Source organism: Uloborus diversus, unplaced genomic scaffold (genome assembly GCF_026930045.1).
Source record: "Uloborus diversus isolate 005 unplaced genomic scaffold, Udiv.v.3.1 scaffold_443, whole genome shotgun sequence".
In the NCBI taxonomy this organism is placed as follows: Eukaryota; Metazoa; Arthropoda; class Arachnida; order Araneae; family Uloboridae; genus Uloborus; species Uloborus diversus.
In genome coordinates this window covers 27,229-49,200 of record NW_026558619.1, presented here as the reverse complement: position 1 = coordinate 49,200, position 21,972 = coordinate 27,229, and the positions used below count along the sequence as shown (strand labels likewise).

Here is a 21,972-nt window from a genome sequence, read left to right as displayed (position 1 = left end):
TTAAATAGCTGTAAACAATGACCACTTGTCCTGTTTTCAGTGCTAAACTTTAGCCCCGTAACATCTTTCATTTTAATAAATTTAAACAACTGAATCATGGCCCCTTGGTCTCTTCCTTGTTCAAGACTACATTTTTAGCATTCTAAGTCTGGAATCATAGTCTAAATGAGAAAGTCCATTTATTAGCTTTGTAGCCCGCCTTTGAACCCTTTCCAATGGTTTGGGGTCAAAATGTCGCCACCAAAATGTCGCCGGTTCAAAATGTCGCCGGGCCGAAATGTCGCTTGTCCAAAATGTCGCCAGGCCAAAATGTCGCCGGTCCAAAATGTCGCTTGTCCAAAATGTCGCCAGGCCAAAATGTCGCCGATCCAAAATGTCGCCGGCCCAAAATGTCGCCGGGCCGAAATGTCGCCGGTCCAAAATGTCGCCGGGCCAAAATGTCGCCTGACCAAAATGTCGCCGGGCCAAAATGTCGCCGATCCAAAATGTCGCCGGCCCAAAATGTCGCCGGGCCAAAATGTCGCTGGGCCAAAATGTCGCCGGGCCAAAATGTCGCCTGTCCAAAATGTCGCCGGACCAAAATGTCGCCGGGCCAAAATGTCGCCTGTCCAAAATGTCGTAGAACCAAAATTCGCTCATTCAGTTGGTAAGAAAAATGCAAATGTACAAAAATGCTGTTTAACACCAAATTTGCAGAATAAATGATTACTGCCTTTAATGAATGTCTTCGTTAAAAACGGGACTGAACTAACTGAGTTTCTTGATGAATTCTAAAAAGATTATTCCGTTTTGATTCGCAACTCTCGGCTGTTTTTCAGCAAACAAATAAGAATACAAGCGTTACGTTATCTTATTTCTTATGACTCGCTATCTACCAACTGTAAAACGTTCTGACGGCGTTCAGTTCTGACGTTCGATAAATTTTTTAAAACTTTTCTTCAAGAATAGTGTGCGTTTGTATGTGACCGATTTTTTGGGGCCATTCTACGTCAAAACCTGTGGTAAGAATTCGAACGATACCCGCAAGTACCCATATATGATTTAGGGCTGCGTGGTTTTTTTGCGTCAATTCGTTCAAGATAGTGGAGTAACTGAACGTTTTCATCGATATGCGTGACTGTCATTGCTCAAAAAATGATGAACGGAATCAAATAAAATGTTAGGAAGCAGCAGGGGGACAGATTTTGGGGCCAATAACACCAGAGGGTGGAGCAATCGAATGTTTTTTTTCCTTTCTTTTTTTTTTATCTGTGATTGATATATCTCAAAAAGTAATACAGTAGACCCTTGTTTTCAGCAGGTTTATTTTACGCGGTTTCGATTATACGCGGTTGAAGATTTGACACCTTTATTTTATTTACGCAGATGAGTTTCGGTTTTACGCTGATGCGGCAATGCAAACAGGTAACATTTTCTTCTCTTTCAAAACCCAAGCTCCTATAGATTGCAGATTACTCGTAACTAACTGCATTTTGGCGTGCTAATAATCGAACTTGGGTCCTTGGAGACATTTTATGCGATTGGTTCCAGAGCTTTTTCCATTATAGAAGTAAAGTGATTAAACTCACACAGTTCAGAACTCACTGGAAGAAGAGCTTTTAGGAGTGACAAAGGAGGTCAAAACCAACGAGGATACCGACTCCGGTGACACACAACCAAAAACGCTCACATTGAAAATTTTGAACCATTCGTAGACAATAGAAATAATCTTTTTTCTGATTTGTTAGTAAAGGAAGATGTTATCAAGGAAATGACGCAAGTGGTCATGGATGCGTTAATGCTCAGCAAAGAATTAGAGGAAAAATTCTTAATGACTACCAAAAGACTATCATAGCCAGCTCTTCTTCATAAACAGAACACGAAATTAGTTTGTTTTCTTTATGCATATTAACCATAAAAATCGATATAAGTACACATTAAACTTTTCATACAATTAGTCATCACTAGAATGAAGTATTTTTTTATCTACGGAACCGAATCCCTATTTTGAACCCATTCCCTATTTTTGATATTAGGTCTCAATTTACGCGGTTTCGATTTACGCAGCATTTCCGTGGAACATAACACCCGCGTAAAACGAGGGTCTACTGTACAAGGGTTAAGACAAAATTTGGTCTACAGGTATATCTTAAAGGGCGAGTTGCTCATTTATTTTTGGCTTCAGTCATCCCAAAAGGATGGATCACCGAATATTTTTAATCGTTTTATGTGACTGCTATATCTCAAGAAGTAATGCGAGGATTCATACAAAAATGTAGTATGCAAGTGAAATTAAACGAAAACAAGCCTTATTTTCGTTCTAAGTTGAGTTTCGTAATCGTTTACGTGAGTCAGTGTAATTAAATAAACAATGAAAAATATACTGAATTTAAATATGAGAGGTAGAGCAAGATATCAATAAAATCTAAATTAGCCGTGTATTCCTCTCATTTTTGTAGCACTTTAACTAGCGTGGGTGTTAAATAAAAACTGAGTTTGCATTCTTATACAATTTGCGTAGTAAAAATTCAATAATTAAAACAGCATTTTTTTCTGAGAGGGAAAAACTTATTTGTTTATTATTATTATTATCAGTATTCTTTTCTTTCTGAATTACCAAGCTATATTGAGCTAGAACTATTACTTTTTGAAACTCATTTTAAAAATAAGTTTAGGTCAAAATTGATCTGAATAATCTCATTGATATCAGTTATTTCACCCTACATTGTGAATTTTTTTCTTTTCTATTTAAAATTGGAAAATGTGATTCAGCTGACAAGCGCTACTTCGCAAGCATGAAAGTATCCTCTTGAAAACCTCTAATAAAATAGCTGTTCTGAAATTGTCCCCCTTGATGTTCTATCGAATATATAAATTTCATGAATGTTGAGAATTGAAAATATTTGTCATCGCGTAGAGTCGTTTTTCAAAAATCTGAGTGAAAGACACCTGTTTTAGCAATTACGGGTTTCATTGATTTCAGAAGATTTGACGGTGAAGATTTCGACGTAATTTCAGAATTTTACTCATAAGACAGAGTTTCCACGGCAATAATCTGTCATCTCTGTTAAACATTTGTTTTGCTGTCCCAAAATCCCGGTCGCAAAGGACATACAAATCGAGCAGGTCTCGAGCAGTCTTGTTAAACTTCTTCATTTTCATTTCCAGAAAAAGTCTCAGAACAGTTTTGATCTTACTTTAACCAACGTATATCTCACTGAAAACGTACAGTTTTTTTTTTTTTTTTTACAGTTCTTAGGGTGATGTTAAAAAATCTATGAGAAAATTAAATTTCATTAAGATACCTTTCTACTTGATTTCCACCCTGGCCCGTGATTTCGAATTTTTCTAGTGAAAGGGGAGAGGGAGGATAACGGGCATATAACCAATGCAAATTTCATAGGATTGCTATAAAAAGCACTTCCACTTGTATATATAAAAAAAATTCAAAGTCGGGGGCCATTCCGCCTGATCCCCTAAATTACTGACTTGTCGCTAAGGTAATAATATGCTAGAGTGAAGGAGTTATTTGTTTTTACTTCATTACGCCAAAAAATACAAACCGCCTATTCTCTTGCCATATTCACATAGCGCCTCACTATTCTTTCATTCGCCTTTAGAACAGTTTAGTTTTACTTCCATACCAATTTTTTGTCTGAATCCTTGCGTTACATCTTGATCCTTTGCTTTACATCTTGAGTATTATTATTAATCAGATTAAACGAGAAAGAGAAATCCGTTGCAGCAGCCTTTCGCATGTTTACGTTCTTAATAGTATACAGAAAAACGTATGTTTTTCTGAAAACTATTAATTTTCTGGAATTAATCTGATGCTTACGAATTAAGACAGGAGAAAACGTTTGGAATTTTTGAAGGAACTTACTTTGAAAGGCAATTAATATTCTTTCGCAACTTTTATGCTGAAAAGCATCGACGTACATTTAAATTTTTCGTACCAATTGAACTAGCGAATTTTGGGCCGGCGACATTTTGGACCGGCGACATTTTGAACCGGTGATATTTTGGACTGGCGACATTTTGGGCCGGCGACATTGTGGACTGGCGACATTTTGGACTGGCGACATTTTGGACTGGCGACATTTTGGGCCGGCGACATTTTGGGCCGGCGACATTTTGGGCCGGCGATATTTTGGGACGGCGACATTTTGGGCCGGCGACATTTTGGGCCGGCGACATTTTGGGCCGGCGACATTTTGGGACGGCGACATTTTGGACTGGCGACATTTTGGACTGGCGGCATTATGGACCGGCGACATTTTGGGACGGCGACATTTTGGACCGGCGACATTTTGGACCGGCAACATTTTGGGACGGCGACATTTTTGCCGCGACATTTTGGCCCGCGACATTTTGGCAGCGACATTTTGGGCGTATACCCATTTTTAGCATTCTAAGTCTGGAATCATAGTCTAAATGAGAAAGTCCATTTATTAGCTTTGTAGCCCGCCTTTGAACCCTTTCCAATACATTAATATCTTTCTTAAGATAAGGAGACCAAAACTGAACAGCATACTCCAAATGAGGTCTTACCAGACTTGTATGTAAGGGTAGAAGAACTTCTTTAGATTTGTTTGAAATAGATTTATTGATAAACCGAAGCATCTTATTGGCTTTGTTACTAGCAATTCTGCACTGTTGGCTAAACTTTAAATCCTGACTTATTAGGACCCCCAGATCAGTAACTTTGCCTGACTAATAACTGAACCTTGCAAATAATAACTTGTACACTTATTTGCATGTCCTAAATGTAGCCCTTGACATTTCCCAACATTAATAGCCATACCCCATTTCACAGCTCACTCCCTAATATGATCTAGTTCATTGTGCACCTGATTTGCTTGTTCTTCATTTTCTACAATCTCCATAATTTTGACATCATCAGCAAAACAATTCATGTTCCCAAAAATATTTTTATGAATATTGTTCATAAAAACAATGAACAAAATAGGCCCTAACACTGATTCCTGAGAAAGCCCGATTAAAACCTTACTCCATTTAGAATAATTTCCCCTTACAACTACCCTATATTTCTTTCCGGTCTGCCAGTTTTTTATTCAAATGAAAATTTTCCCTCCTATTCCTATATCAGCTAATTTGCTAAGTAGAGCAACATGCAATACCTTATCGAAAAGGTCTACCTAAAGTATGCAAGGTACTTTACTTACATACGCAGACACATACAGATGTCACAGTAATATTTATAAAAATGGGTTTAGAGATAATCGAAATGCACTTTTTTACAGTCTTCAAGTTTATATACAATTATATGGAAAGACATCATGAAATAAAATCTAATACAATTTTGTTTAAAGGCAAATAAAATTTTCATTTACGTTGAAATTTAAAAAACAAATTTTTCAAGCAGATAATGCATCCTCTCCACTTTACAAGAAAGCATAAGCTGAACAACTTTATGTCATTAGAACAGTGTAAAATTTAAATTGCTGAAAATTTTCTGGATAATCCAAGTTTTCAGAAATCCAAGGTAGCGTGAGCCCCAATTAACTTGGATTTTTGAGACTCTACTGTAATACAGAAGGTTCTTTACTAAAGATGTGCGATGCGACTCATACATACGACATGCAATGCTTCCAAGATTACAATATATATATATATATATATATATATATATATATATATATAAAATTAAAATTTTTCGGACTTAGAGCTCATAGGAGTAAGGCCAATATGATGGTTTGAAGCTGAAAAAATAATGAAAAAAAATCATTTTTGAAGGCAATTTTTTAGGGGAGAAGGGGGGACTTACCTTTATGAGAATCTTCCTCCTATAAAAGTTTATACTTTTGATCTTTTCACTTCTTAAGCCCCTCAGAAGAATGTTAACTCTGCTATTGTAATGTTCTCTTTCTCTCCAAATAAAAATACTAGCTATGCAAAAGTCAAAAATGGGAACAAGAGACACTATCACCAAAAAGGAGAACGCAATGGAGAAAATAGTGGTCATAGTTGAATTTAGAGGGATATTTTATGTAAGAGTTAGAAAGAATGGTGTCAGAAGCAATTTAAGAAGGTTTTTTGGCCATGCAGTGTAATTAAAAATTTAAAAAAAGAAAGGAAAAAAAACTCATTTTTTCTTTTCTAAAACTTATAAATGCTCTATTAAGACAGAAATTGAATGCATTACTATTTTTTACCCCTTCTTGCTCCTTTTTTTCCTGTTTGGTTAACATGGGTATGTTATAATACTCAAAGTAGTTATGAGTGCTTTACTAAATTAATATATATATATATATATATATATATATATATATATATATATATATATATATATATATATATATATATATAATTTAACATTTTATGAGCAAGTTACAACAATACTTACATCTGGCAATAATATTGTCAATATAACCCATCGCAAAATTGAAATGCTGAGACATTCTGATATGGTTTACCTATAAGAGCAACAGCACTTATTTGTAATTCATTAATTTAAATTCATGTAAGTAAATATTCATACAAATCGTAGTTAAAATGTTATTCCATGCATTGTAATTATTATTTGTATTGTAAAGAAATACTACTATATGTGTGACTAAACATTTAAATGAAAAAAAAAAAGGTTATCAAAAATCACAGCATAAACAAACTTGATGCTATTTCCAACTATTGCAAAGTGGCAAATTGTCCAAAAAATATCAAAAATATGCTTTTTTTTGTATGGAATTAACTTCATTAGAAAAAATAAATGGAGTATGATAGAGGCTTCCTGATTTTGAATTTTATTTTGGCATGCTAAAAACACCCCCAAAACATTCAAACTTTGGAGGCAACAATTTGATCACAAACCAGTGTAATCATTACTCATATTCATTTAAAAAAAAAAGCAATGTTTAGAAGGTTGAGTCTTTTTTATATGAATTTCAGGTTGTTGAGTTCATATTATTTTGACTGAAATTCATTTTCTGACACTTTTCATTATAAATCAAAATTAGGCATTTTAAATTCAATATGCTTTTTATTAAAATCTTCTTTAAAGGGATTCAATACACATTGAGCATCTTTAGTTTTGTTAAAATCATGAAATCTAATATCAGAATCATTAAAAATGTGGTTGATTTCTGAAATATATTTTATTTAATAATTGAAATAAAGCATGCACATAAGGACTGGGGTTTTCACTGCTGGTATCAATAATTTATTGCTACTTTCCAGACTAATCTACAGTGGTACATTCAAAATGCTTTGGGCCACAAACACATTACACATTTAAAGCTACTACATGTCCTAATTTGGCACATCATATCCCGCAATTAACAATTTACTTTATCTTAACTTATTGAACGCTTACGTAAATATACATTTTTAAATTGCAACTTTCCAAGGATATATAGGATTGCAAACCTATGTGACCTATCCTTGGATAGGTCAATAGGTCACATAGGTTTGCATTTTTGACTGAATTTTTAGTACTGGGTATTACTTTTCCATTTTATGCACATTGTATTATCTTGTAAAGTATCACAATCCATATCTCATATGTGCCGGCAGAGTGGTTTAGTGGTTAGACGCTGGTCTCTAATGACCAAAGGAGCAGGTTTGGTCTCGGTGGATTTTCAAGATGCAGAAAATCGAGTGTGTCCATATTGTATGATTATGCAGCATGTAAATGATCCCTTGAGAACTCGTTTAGCACGGAGTGTCTTTAGGCAAAATTAAATTTCTAGTGCTGTTTTGCATCAAATAGAGCCCAGGTGTCTCCATCTAGCAGGGAAACTGGGCGTCAAAATTCTCGTGGCAATGGCATCCCACCGATAGTGGTGCCACGTGAAAGAGTGGCTGCTATGCCAGGGGGTCGCAAAAGGTGCTGCCTCCACTGCAGTCGCATCAGAAAGAAAAAAAAATCTGTCATGTTTTTAACATGTTAATAAATACTAAACATTTTAATAAAATACTTCGTAAAATATCACAATAAATGGTGTTGCTTAGGGGAAAAAAAAAAAAAAAAAACTAGAACTCTTTAAAACCATACAAGTTTAACTAATTGTAATAAAACAATGTATGACAGAGAAAATATTTTAAGGATTGTAAGATAATTCATCAAAAATTATTGGAAAAAAAGGAGGGGGTATACATTTTTACAAACAAAGAAAATGCATATTTTTTTGCTTTTTACATTTAACTGTTTCTAATACTATATTTCTATTGAAAAGTAAAAAATATAAATGAAATTCTGATACATTTGTTTTAAAATGTTTCTCAATAAAGTCTCTGACAATAAAATCTAACATTAGTGCTCCAGATATTAATTGTCTCTAAAATGATTTTAAAACAATTTAACTTTAGAACTCAAAGCTGGTTAAAAACACTATGAGTTGAATTTAAAAATTAATTTCATGCCTTGCATAAACATATTGTAAAGTAGTACACAATTTACCAATCTTTGAAAAGCATGCAGCATGGTGACTTTCTCTCTGCCATGACCCTTGTAAAAAGCAATTTCTTCACTGAAAAGGAATGAGGGTTTTTTTTTAAATTCATCATTAAAATGGCTATTATTTTTAGTCATGAACAGTGATGTAGAAAACTTAAAGAAGATTTCACTTTAGGAAAGCATAAGAAAATTATTTGACGCACATACACAAATTTTTTGACATTTAAAATACACAAGTTAAAACAATAACTCTGTAACCAAGGGCAAATACAAGGGAGGGCAATGGGGCAATCACTCTTCTCTTGAAGAGCCCTGCACCGGTAATTTTTCCAAATTGAACTTCAAATACACAAGCGTAAGCCATCTTTGAGGATGTAAGAAAAGGAATGGGATTCGAATCTCTCCCCCAAAATTTTTTTGGAATCAAAGTTTCAAAAAGATAATTTCAAATGATCTTTGGTAATGTTAGGGGGAGAAGTTTGGTGACCTTCACCCAGGCATTTTGAAAAATTGAAGTCTTAAAGACGCAATTGTAGATATTTCAGGTAGAGTTTATTAGGGAAGGAATGGGTTCATTGATTTTCCTCAAGTAATTTTTCAAAGCCGGAACTCCAAAAAAGCACAATTTCAGACCACCTCAATCATGTTAAAAGAGGGGATTTTGAAACATTCCCCGGAATTTCTAGGATATTGATTTCTTATATTTGAACATAGCAAAATTTAAAATTCCTGGAATTTAGTGCAAACATATGCTAAAAAGATATCTCATTTCTGCAAATGGATTCAGCATATTAGTTATAGAATATTTAGTTTGTATGAGGAACAAAAACTTTTTGCTTCTTAAACACTCTGATTCCCAAGTAAAAACTTGAGACAGAAAAAAAAAATGTTTTCTACAAACACAGTTGTATTTTATTCTCGAAAAATTTCATGATATTATCTGTACTTTTCTTCATCACATAAAAGGAAAAGGTATTACCAAACACAATGAAAACAAATAACATATATACATTAATAATAATAATAATGATAAAAAACATGCAAATGAAATTTTATTAAGTGTTAAAAGATTAAATGATATTTTGTTATTTCCAATAACTTTTTATAAGTCATGGATTGATTAATCTCTCTCTGTAAGTATTACACACATCACTTTCTTATCTTTAATCACAGTTCAAGGAATTTAAACGATCAAAAGCTTTGATTTGTTCCAATATTTGGTGATAACCTAAATTTTATACCAGAAAGAAGTTAAATATCTAGCAGTAACCAAAAATATTTTCTAAAATTCTTCATCCAACAGCTGAAGTTACTCACCAAAAGGAAAAAGCATCATTGAAACAACTTGATTCAAATTATCATTTAAAAGAAATATGGTTAGAAACATGGGAATAATACTTTTTTTTTCAATGAACAATTTAATTTTCAACAACAAAAACTACACATTTGAAGATGCTAACAAATTATTCTGCAGTAGATTGATGAATCTACTGTAGGATAAAAGCCTCTCCCATACTAAAGAAATGTTAATTTTTGAATAAAACTTGAAAGTATTCAATTTTTGTCAGAAACATACCTATTGGTAATTAATCTTGAGTTAACATATCGTAATTCCCCTTCTAACTTCTGCTCAGTCATTGTCATCTTTCCTATCGGACGTCTCAATCTGTAGGGGAGAAAAATGATAGCTTAATGCAAAAGTGAATGAACAAATGAAATAAATAAACTAAGTTGTTATTTAAACATGTTCAAAACAGTTAAAAGTTTGCAAATAATTTCTAGATTTACACTTAAAACTATCGCTACAAAAATAACTCATGAGCAGAACTTAAAAATACTTCTGTAATAATACAAGGCTAGCTAACTTACTAAAGGTAAGAAGTTTGAATTTTTTTTTTTTTTGTCATAAATAAGTAAGATGGTAAAAAAGAAAAGAATTTTTTTTTAACAAAATAAGTGTTTGGTTACTCTAGTATAAAAGCTAAAATTTTTACCACAATAGGACCTGAAAATGGCATTAAATGGATCTTTCTGCTTGATATAATTATCCAGTTGTCATAATTTCACTCTCACCTGAAGGCTCCCGAAAAATACCCCTGAAGTAGATTTACTGCCTTTGGATTTCAAAACCACTATTTAGCGTCTGTTGAGAGATCAGTTTTAATTAGCGTGAAAGTTGAGAAGAAAGATCTGTTGCCATTTTGTTATTAACTGTGAATAAATAAAATTCCTGCCTTTGTCTTTTCCCATAAACGGGAGATTTAAAACTTCTCCTTCTTTGGTTATTTTTTCTCAATCTGTCAGGATTTTTTTTTTTTGTTCAAGCCTGATGACTGAACAGGTTTTACTTGACTTAACTTTTATTTTCAATGTAGCCTTGCAAAGCCAGGCGACACAGCTAGTGGAGAATAAAATTCAGCCAAATTTGTAAGAGACACACATAGAAAAGAGAGAGAAAGAGAGAAAGAAAAAAAAAATGGTATCAATGTGTGTGTTTTAACCCCAAACTCCCACAATTATTTTCTCAACCCAAATCTTATTAAAAAAAAGAAATGTAAGAAAAGTATTTTTTCTTTTACGAAGAAAATTAGTTTCAGTTGTAGGGTTAGTAAGAGTAAAGAAATCATTTCAGGAACTAATTTTCAGTAACATAAAAAATTAACAATGGAAAGTAAAAAATAGGTTATATTTGAATGAGCTTATATTTGATAAAATTTTAGCTCAATGCAGGAAGGATTCTTTAAAGAATTCAAGAATAGCAAAACACATAACAAATTTTAAAATACTTCTTTTTTTTTTCTTTTTGTCAAAATAATGAAACACTTTAAATAAATAATAAAGCAGTATTAGATTACAAAACATATTTTACAGGAATGAAACTTAAAAACAAGAATGCAATAATTAAAAACAAATACAAAACAAAGATTGCTTCATTCCACAAAACTGAGATGTACCTGGTGAGAAGAAGTCCAGCAAATAATAAATAAGTCATCATTAATGATGGTCCCTGAAAATATATTTTTTTAAAAATAGTATATTACTAAAAAAATAAAGAAATAAACCCATCAAGTTATTATTTAAATGTAGCATTCCTGTTCAACTTACATGTATATAAAAGCATGAGTTGATAGATGAAAAGTAATTAAACTTTTAAGATTGCAAAATATGCCTCACAGAACTGTTTAGCAAAAAATGCCAGTGGTATCACTAAGGAAAGTTACTTATTTTAGTGCGAGATAAGCATTCTTTTCTTTCATATTTCAACAAATAATAATAACACAGTGAAGCACTGTTTATACGTTTCTCTTTCATACGTATTTATCATTTATACATTTTATAAACTGGTCCCAGCAGAGTCCAATACATATTAACGTATACCTGTAATACGCTTTTTCTTATGCATACTCTTTTCAGACAGTTCCTTCAAAAAAGTATTAAGAGCCAGTTTTTATAAGAACCATGCAGAAATGAGGTGTTCGAATACACACCATTTTTGATTTTGCTCCAATTTTTATGGTGGATTCTTTTAAAGATTTTAGAAGACACATTTTTTCTTTTCCTCCAAAAATTTTTTTGGAGACCTGTAAAAATTAGTAAAGTGGAACCCAAAGTAGAGGTTTTTCCAAATCAGTGTTTTTTAAAATGAGATTATTTCTGTGTATTAAGCATCAGCCAAAAAAAAAAAATATTGTATTTTTTTTGCAGCAGTAAGCATTTACCATGAATTTAATGAGCATATTTAATAATTTATATATATCACTACACAAATTGCTTGCAAAAACTATAGTTGAACCTTAGTGCGTGGAACCAGGAGGCCTCAAACATGACACACTTTTACTTTTTTGGCACAGTTTAGCCACCCCTGCCAGGGTCCACTGAAGGTCAGCCATAAAATTTATGATATATTTCATTAGAGGCACTAAATATCATGTTATAATCACAAAGATTACTTTTGCTGATGCTCAATGTGCAGAGATAATTGAATATTAAAAAATGTCCATTTGAGAAAAACCCTAAGTTAGGACCAACTTTTGGACTTTTTATCGATCATAAAAAAAAATTTTTTTGGAAGAAAAGAAAGAATATGTGTCTTCTAAAATCATTCTAAGAAACTACTGTAAAATTTTTAGCAAAACCAAAAATGGCATGTATCTGACCAGTCTGACACTTATTAAAACTTGCTCTTAACGATGCTTCACTGTAATTTAAAAAAAGAAATAAAAATTTAAACAAAATCTGGGTTTAAAATTCTAAATCTTTTCTAAAACAGAAGATATTTTCTTCAAAATATTTATTAGGATGGGTTGACAATGCTTTTATGGCATCCTCTCGAGTCTTTTACAGAAATGTTTCGACTCTTAGAATAAGCATAAAAAATTACAGTCCTCACTGCTACATTTCAAAGTGAAAAGATCAGTTTTAAGTTTTTAACTGCATCCTTTTTTTTTTTTTTTGGCCCTTCTTAGTTTGTTTAATGCAAAAGATCAATGAAATACCATCAACAAGGTTTTTTTTTTCTTTTTTTAAGAAAAGGTAAACCAGAAAGTTATCAAAGATTGCCAGTTAAGAAACATGATTACTTACATGTCTTAAACATAACATAAATAATATACAACAGTAAAAAATAAGTTTAGTGGTCTTGTTTTTTTTTTTTTCAACAAGAACAAATAATCAAATAAATAAGTAAATGAATAAAAAGGTAGGTAAGTAAAATAAATAAGTATAAATTAAAAAAAAAGGTTATTTGAAATTTAAAAAAATAAATGAGAAAAGATACAAAGAGCACAAAAATAGCAATATTAACATACCTCAGCACCAATAGAAGAGGATAGTCTTTGCACAAATATAATGATGTCTAATGTGGGCTGTGGAATTCAGAAAATCCATATATTAGAATAATTTTAACAATCACAGCCTCAAATTGTAAAATGTTGGTTATCAAAATACACGACTTACTTTACTGATATTTGAATACAAGTCTGTAACGGAAGCACAAAATTTGTCAACATCTTGAGTAAGTAGCTGATCAGGATTAGATATTCGATTATCAATGTTGCTCATCTTATAATATATTATTCCACTACATTAAAAAGTTTAATTTTTGAAATGAAAATATGGAACATAATTAAGGTATCTTTCAAACAATTACACACATGAAAATTTTAATGAATTGGGCAATATTGCAAAAACAAAATAAACAGCTTGGTACTGGAAAGTAGAGTAACAACAAAATTTGCATTTCTTTTACCTTAGCTGAAATTGTAGTGTTGCATACATAGTGCAAATCCATTAAGTGCTTAACAGATAAACATATCTATGTATAATGATCTAAGTTAATCAGAGGCTTATTATAATCTGAAAATGATTTTTTATCAGTATTTCAAACTTTCAAACGACAGAGGAGGCTCGTATGGGTCCTCTCGTAATTTGTAGCGCAAAAAATTGAATATTAAATAGTTGAAGGTAATGGACCTTTCTGACTTTTCATAATATGACCTTATTTTAATGTTCTTTTAATGTTAATTTAGTCATAAGAGAAGATAAGGTACATTAGTGACCTCACTTCAGGAAGAAATTTTATATATATATATATATATATATATATATATATATATAAACACTGAAAAAAATCAGTGGAGTCACACTAGCCCTTTCACTCTTTCTAGGTATATAATGCGAAATTTTCAGTCTTTTTAATATTCAACTATTTTGGTGCTTACTACTATATTCGATCTATTGAACTATTAAGTCACTTAAGTAATAACTTAGGATGACAAATCAAACATAGAAATAACCAGTTTAGAAAAGAAAAAATGATATTCAAAATCACAAAACTGAAAAAATAAAAACAAGGGTATAAATATGCAGGAAAATAATAACAGGTATTCATTTCACACAAAATAACAAGCATTACATGATCCCAAAAATACCTTCTAAACTCATAAGGAGGCTAGTGTCTAGCCTTCAATTCTTGATGAAAATTTTCAATGTTTAGTACCATTAACTAATGTAAGTAAAAGTCTTATTTAATATCTACAATCTATATTTGGGTCTTTGCTGATAAATTAGAAGAACTCGGATAAATGAAGAAGTAAGCAGACATAATTAAATTATAGATTAACTAGCTCACAAAATAATTCTACTTGGCAACATGAATACGATTTTTGAAACAAGGGTACCGACCGACCCACTATTCTGCGTGATACATGATACATTAGGTACAAACAAAATAACCTTGAAGAATGTTTTTTTTTTAGCATTATCAAAAATTTCAGACCCTTTAACAGGTACAATAGAAGATTGTTATAACACATTCAATAGGACCAGAAGCTTTGTGTGATTTTGGTGTTATATAGATCATTTTAAAAATTTACAAAAGAAAATTTGGAATAGATCAATTTTGTGAACATTAAAATAATTTTTAACTACAATGAATATAAATACAAATACAAATACAAAAGTGACGACCAGCAACAGGCTCTGGGCCCAGCTAGACTGGTCCTAGTCAATTTACTATCCCCAGTGAAGATCAATGGCCCTCTTAAAACTGTCTACTCCTTTGCTCATTACCACCTCTTCCGGTAAGCTGTTCCTAGGTTCCACTACCCTGCTAAAATAGTAATTTTTCCTAATATCCATGTTAGCCTGAGATTTAAATAGCTTAAAGCAATGACCCCTTGTCCTGTTTTCAGTGCTAAACTTTAGCCCCGTAACATCTTTCGTTTTAATAAATTTAAACAGCTGAATCATGTCCCCTCGGTCTCTTCTTTGCTCAAGACTGTACATTTTTAGCCATCTAAGCCTGGAATCATAATCTAAGTGGGAAAGTTCACTTATTAGCCTTGTAGCCCGCCTTTGAAACCTTTCCAATACATTAATGTCTTTCTTAAGATCAAAGCCTAAATTATGCAATTTGAAGCATCTTTCTTAATTTAAAATGCTCCATAATCAAAAGTAAGTGCATTATCATGCACTTTTGTTAGCTTTATGATTCGCATAGCAACTACATTTTCAATCCCCTGATATTACTTTTTTCTTACTGTGAACACTGTTTTTCATTATAAAGTTTTGAATTAACGTAAGAAGTTGAAAAACTATTTTAAAATTCAATTTGCTGCAGAATTGATGCAATGAAGAATATAATGCTCTTATTACACTGCACTAATTACTTTTTATTTCTGTAAACTTATGCAGTTTGCTGAGAATTGTACTTCATAAATCAGTGGTTTAAGGGTATTCTACAAGATAATGAAAAAAGTTTTGAACATAAAATTTATGAACTTGATCAGCCTCGGGGCTCAGGACATGCATATTTCCCCATGTTCTCAAATCTCACTTTTCCTGCCAATAAAAACTCTATCATGATTCAAAAAATTAAACAAATACACAGCAGAGAGTACAGCAAGCCTAAACATTTAAACATGAGTTATAGAACAATAAATAAAATTTTTATGCAATATATTGCAAACTACATTAGTAACATACACAAATGGAAATTGGAGCATTTTCGTAGGAAAATTTTGCATTATTTAGTATACTCGTTTTGAGAAACAAAATGTCAAAATACCGATGCATTAATGAAAGTTATGCTTCAAAATTATATATATATTTTTTGAGAAACCATCAACCAAATTAGCTGATATGGGAATAGGAGGGAAAACTTTCATTTGGGTAAAAAACTGGCTGACCGGAAGGAAAAAAAGAGTAGTTGTAAGGGGAAATTATTCTAATTGGAGTGAGGTCTTAAGCGGGGTTCCTCAAGGATCAGTGTTAGGGCCTGTTTTGTTCATTGTCTTTATGAACGATATTCACAAAAATATTTCTGGGAACATGAATTGTTTTGCTGATGATGTCAAACTTATGGGGACTGTAGAAAATGAAGAACAAGCAAATCAGCTGCAAGAGGATCTAGATCATATTAGGGAGTGGGCTGATAAATGGGGTATGGCTGTTAATGTTGGGAAATGTCAAGTGCTACATTTAGGGCATGGAAATAAGTGTACAAGTTATTATTTGCAAGGTTCAGTCATTAGTCAGGCAAAGTTACTGATCTGGGGGTCCTAATAAGTCAGGATTTAAAGTTTAGCCAACAGTGCAGCATTGCTAGCAACAAAGCCAATAAGATGCTTGGGTTTATCAATAGATCTATTTCAAATAAATCTAAAGAAGTTCTTCTGCCCTTATATAGAAGTTTGGTAAGACCCCATTTGGAGTATGCTGTTCAGTTTTGGTCTCCTTATCTTAAGAAAGACATTAATGTATTGGAAAGGGTTCAAAGGCGGGCTACAAGGCTAATAAGTGGACTTTCCCACTTAGATTATGATTCCAGGCTTAGAAGGCTAAAAATGTACAGTCTTGAGCAAAGAAGAGACCGAGGGGACATGATTCAGCTGTTTAAATTTATTAAAACAAAAGATGTTACGGGGCTAAAGTTTAGCACTGAAAACAGGACAAGGGGTCATTGTTTTAAGCTATTTAAATCTCAGGCTAACATGGATATTAGGAAAAATTATTATTTTAGCAGGGTAGTGGAACCTTGGAACAGCTTACCGGAAGAGGTGGTAATGAGCAAAGGAGTAGACAGTTTTAAGAGGGCCATTGATCTTCACTGGGGATTGTAAATTGACTAGGAACCAGTCTAGCTGGGCCCAGAGCCTGTTGCTGGTCGTCACTTTTGTATTTGTATTTGTATATTAGTAACAGAGAATGATAATACAAGCAGTGACTAAAAAATTAAGTAAAATTAATTTTTAGAAAAGTTCAGGAAATCATGTTGATATTCTAGACTTAAAAGACGCTTTACAGGTAAATTAAAAAAAAAAAAAAAACTCACCTAAGATAACGATCATAAAGATGCTTAGTCAATCGAGAGCGAAAATGCAACCTTAACTCATTCAAACCAAACTGGAACAAAATAAAGATTAAAAATAATAAATGCAATTTAGGAAATAACAAACGTATTGTCAAAATGTGTGGATAGTAAATACTTGATTAGAAAAAAAAATCTAGTCAACAATAGTAATTGAGAGTTCTTTATAATTAGAAAATACATCAAAGAAAAAAAGGTAGGACATTTTTGTTGAGAAAAATTGTATAATGAGTTGAAATAAGCATAACTTTAATCAGTTTTGGTGAACTTTCATTGAAACTGATGAAGATTAATGCACATTTTAATTTAATAAATCAGAAAATGAATTTAATTAAATGCACAAAGAAGAGATAAAATTGCAGACACAAACCTTACATGGAACTTCCAAATTAAAAATATCCAAACAAAGCATTTGTATCATACATTTTAGACAGGCTACTGATCAAAAGGGCTGTGAGCATAAACTCGGAGCAGGAACATATTAAGGTTTCTAGAGGCCCTACGCAAAATTAAATCCTACCTGTAACCCTTTCATTAACTTTAGTGCATACTTGTATACAAGTAAAGTTAAACAAAAAGCAATTCATATAATAAAATAAAATTTAATTAAAAAATCATTTACTGCACTATAAATTTGCAAACTCATTATTTATGATGATTTTCATTTTTTTTTTTCAATTAAGTTTAATGCTTTTTAAAATGTTAAGTTCCTTTCAACCACACAGTGCTGTGGAGTCAAGTTTTGAGTTGATGCCAATAAATATTTGAAATATTTGTCATTTTCGTTGCAAAAAATTTATCCCAGAATGTTGTATTAAACTATATTATTTCTAAATATGTTGCTAGTTTTACAGTAAAAGTTAAGACTAAGAATTTGGCTTATCAAAAAGATTAAGTAATGCTGCGCTAATAATTTAAAAAGTCCAAGTTTTTCAGTTTTAAACAATTTTTCAAGAATAAAAAATGTTTAAAAAAAGGTGGTTAAATTAAGACAGGGGATCTTTTTATCAATATCTAAAGGTGCAATTTTTGTAATAAAAATTATCAGAGCTAAAGAAAATTTCCCTTTAGTTTTCAGATACTATTTTATAATTAAATTTATTTTAAATTGTTATAGCTGAAACTTGAAAGTAAAAAAAAAAGCAAAGGGGAAATCAAAAAGCAATTTAATTACTTAAATTTTAGAGTAGATAAAAAACACATCCTTGTTTTCTCTTTTTCTTGAATTAAATTTGTTATTCAAAAACAATTAGGAGAAATTATACTTACTTTCATTGCATTATTCACCAGAGAAAGCTGAAAAATAAAATAACTGAGTATAATATAATAATAAAACAGAAAGACAATTCATCTTTAAAATTTTATGTATCATTATTTTATCTATCACTAGAGGACACGACAGACGTTGTTCTGTTCAAACTTCGTAAATTGAAAAGTTGAAAAATTTCAAAAAACCATCAAGTGTTTGAACCGTTCTGTTGGAAAAAATAAGTATAAAAAAATGTTTTAAGCTGCTATGGTGTTAGAATGCATATATCTACAACTTGATTTATCTCCCCTTGATTTAAGCCCACGGATAAGTTGTTTCATTAACTATTTTTTCTCCCGTACTTGATGGTTTGTTCCTTCAGCCAGGATAAAAAAGCATCCTTAGATATTAAGTTTAAAAACCTAACTACCCATCTGGAACAAACGGGAAATCCCGCTGCAGCATCCCCCATATGAAAAAGAATAAAACAATCGAAAGGATATCCTTTAGAAAAATGATAAAGGTAAAAACAGTTCTCTGAATAAGCGAAAATCACTCATCCCTCCCCCCCTCTCCTCCTGATGTAAAACATGACACATTCTTCAACTAAAATGACTAAAAGCTCTTTAAAAGCAAAAAACAGTTCTTTGCAATTTGAAATATTTTTCCAAATAAACAAAAAATATAATAAATTACATTAACAGTAACTTTAAAATGTAAACAAATGATCATGCAACTCTACTGTTTATCGCCAAAGTCGCCAAGCCACCATGTACTGTAATCCAGCAGATCATTGAGCGAAGCCAACTCCGACCGATTAGCGGTCCGATCTTCTGAACAAAACTTTTTAAACTTCATATATTTCCTAATTTGTTCTTTCCATCAAAGATAAAGATCTTCCACTGCACTAATCTTTTGTGTACAGAACTACCCTGTTGTAATTTATCTGGACGAAAATAAAATTTGTTTCATCTTTAAATTCCATCATCTTTTCCTTTAATAATTTACTGATTAGTTAGATAATCCTTAAAGTATTCTTGAGATTGGTGCCAAAACTCAGATGGATTTCAGCCGAGAAACAAATGTTGCTAGGTACGGTACTTTTTGATCATTTGGTTAGGAAAACCTAAAGCACCGATCTGGTCACATGGTTCAACTACGACAACAGCACACAGTTTTTGCGTAAACCTTCTAGTACTTAACTTTAAAGTATACCACGGGACCTAAAATCGTTGCTTTCAAGAAATGAAAGCTTCATTCTCTCTCTCTCCACGTTTTATCTATTCTCAATTGACATATCACAGTAGAAAATTTCATTACAAAAAGCAGAGCTGGCTTTCTTATTATCCTTTGGCAATGGGTTAAATATTTATTTCAGTTCTCCCTCAACAATAGGTTAAAATAAACATTAATCATTTGGGAGATATAACCATCCAATGTTTAGATTAATTAATTAATTAACAAAAATGTTTCCGATTCGATCCATCGTGCTTTAAAAGCATGCTTGCACTTGATTACACACAAGAAATTTGATCAAAATCGGTCCGGACGTTTAAAAGCCTTATGGTGGCAAATGTCTGCACAGAAGATTTTTACATATTAAGATATCATGCTCACGTACAAGTTGACCCTGACTTAAGCAAAATTTGGGTTCAGGATAGATTCCTTTTTTTTCTTACATAAGTTGATTCATATTATTATATTTTTAACATTTTTCAGATTTTTCAAATTTATGGTCAATAAGAATGCCGCCTTAATATATGCACAATGTTGATCAAGAAGCAGAAACAGGCTTTTTAATCAGTTGAGCTTTATTGCTGAAATGATTTTTTAACAGTAACTTTTAAGTCATAATGCAATTAAAATTTTCCATTATAAATTTCACTAATAAGTGCACAGAGTGATATCTCTTTTTAAGCTCCTAAATTTTGTAACAATTGTTCTGATTTACACACAAGTATAAAGGTACAATTTAATTTTCCTTTAAGGGGATATCACACGAGAGAAATTACAGGACATCGCAACCGTAACGCTATCTGGAACTGGTTTTTCAACTCACTCCCACAAACGATCGCTCCAAAATACTCGTTTGCTGTGGAAATTCGCAGTTGCTCGTATAGGGGCAAATTTTTTCCTCCGCTAGAAAAAAATTGCCTTTAATTCTAGGCAAGTTACGGAGGAACCAATCAAGGCGCTGGGATTTCGTGACGTCAGGCAGCATCACTGTAAAATACTTTTGCAATCGTGGCGACAGAAATGTGGGAATTCCTTTTTATTGTTGTATTTATTTTATGTTTCAATAATTTTCAGTTACACTTTAAAAAAACGTATGAGCGACATTTAACCTCTGGTTTTGCATCTGATTTTGAATTTAAATTGCTACTTATATGTTAGTTAACATCAGTGTAAATTTTATGCATTTCTTAATTTATATTGGTGTTTTTTGTTTCATTGGGTTTTTGAAAATTGTTTTGCACAAATGTTACAATGGGGTCGTTTCCAAAATTTTGAAAGTATTTTTTTCTGAAAGAGCATGCTTAAAAACATAAGATCTGACCATTTTTTAAATAATTTGTTTATGTTTAATATTTTTAAAAAATTACTTAAATCATTGCGCTTTTATTGTTTATATTTCTGTCATGTGACGTCACAAATGATGAAATGCCATTTCGTGTTGCCATTCACAGAGCAAAATATTTAATTCGCATCTTTACTCACGTGTATTGGCAACGATAGGGTTGATAGCAAGCGTAGAGTGCAATTTTAATTCGCTTCTTGATTATCATAACGTGGAAACGTGGTGAAAGGTGCAGCAAAGTGCATCATTTTTGACGTCATCAAGACCACGCCTTGTTTGAAAAATTGGATATTTAAAAGAATTAATTAAAAAATAACGGTTGGGAAAATGAAAGTATTTTCTGGGTCCAAATTATTATGATTTTTTTTTTGCTTATTCTATCAATTTCAGTGACTAAAAGTACTACTTTTGACTGGAGGAAACCACCCCATTCTGATACTTGAACAATTACAGTAAATTTTTTCCTTGAAAAAGTTATGTGAAAATTCCTTTTTACCAATCATAGCGTGGAAGCTGTACTTTTTTTTTTTAAATTCAAACTGATGGGTACATACAGTATCTTCCATTTAAAAATACTTGAAATGCAGGGGAATGTAAGGCAAAGTGAAATGGTGAAATATTTACTCTACTTTTAGAGCCACCTATTTAGTAATATTTTGACTGTGTAGTAACACATATACTTTATTTCAGTTAAGAGAAAAAATCCCTCTGAAAATCAAAGAATATGATAATACAAAGAATTTTTAAAAAAATGATATGCACATTGTAATATTTTGTTGAGATGTCAAAAAATGTTTGACATTATTAAATGATAAAGTTCTTTTTATTAACATTTGAAATATTGATTGAGACCTACTAATATTCAATGCAGTGTTTATTTG

General features: G+C 31.8%; 1 protein-coding gene across 1 annotated transcript in view; it reads right to left on the bottom strand.

The window, feature by feature from the left end:
- LOC129233474 (ATP-binding cassette sub-family D member 3-like) overlaps positions 1-21,972 on the bottom strand; it is a 69,178-nt gene that overhangs the window by 33,179 nt on the left and 14,027 nt on the right. The window contains exons 7-14 of the mRNA XM_054867494.1: positions 18,534-18,560; positions 17,229-17,299; positions 13,352-13,475; positions 13,204-13,260; positions 11,350-11,402; positions 9,972-10,061; positions 8,399-8,468; positions 6,347-6,416 (exon numbers count right to left, since the gene is read on the bottom strand). Coding sequence (XP_054723469.1) covers positions 6,347-6,416; positions 8,399-8,468; positions 9,972-10,061; positions 11,350-11,402; positions 13,204-13,260; positions 13,352-13,475; positions 17,229-17,299; positions 18,534-18,560 — 562 coding nt within the window. The remainder of the gene's footprint in view (positions 1-6,346; positions 6,417-8,398; positions 8,469-9,971; positions 10,062-11,349; positions 11,403-13,203; positions 13,261-13,351; positions 13,476-17,228; positions 17,300-18,533; positions 18,561-21,972) is intronic.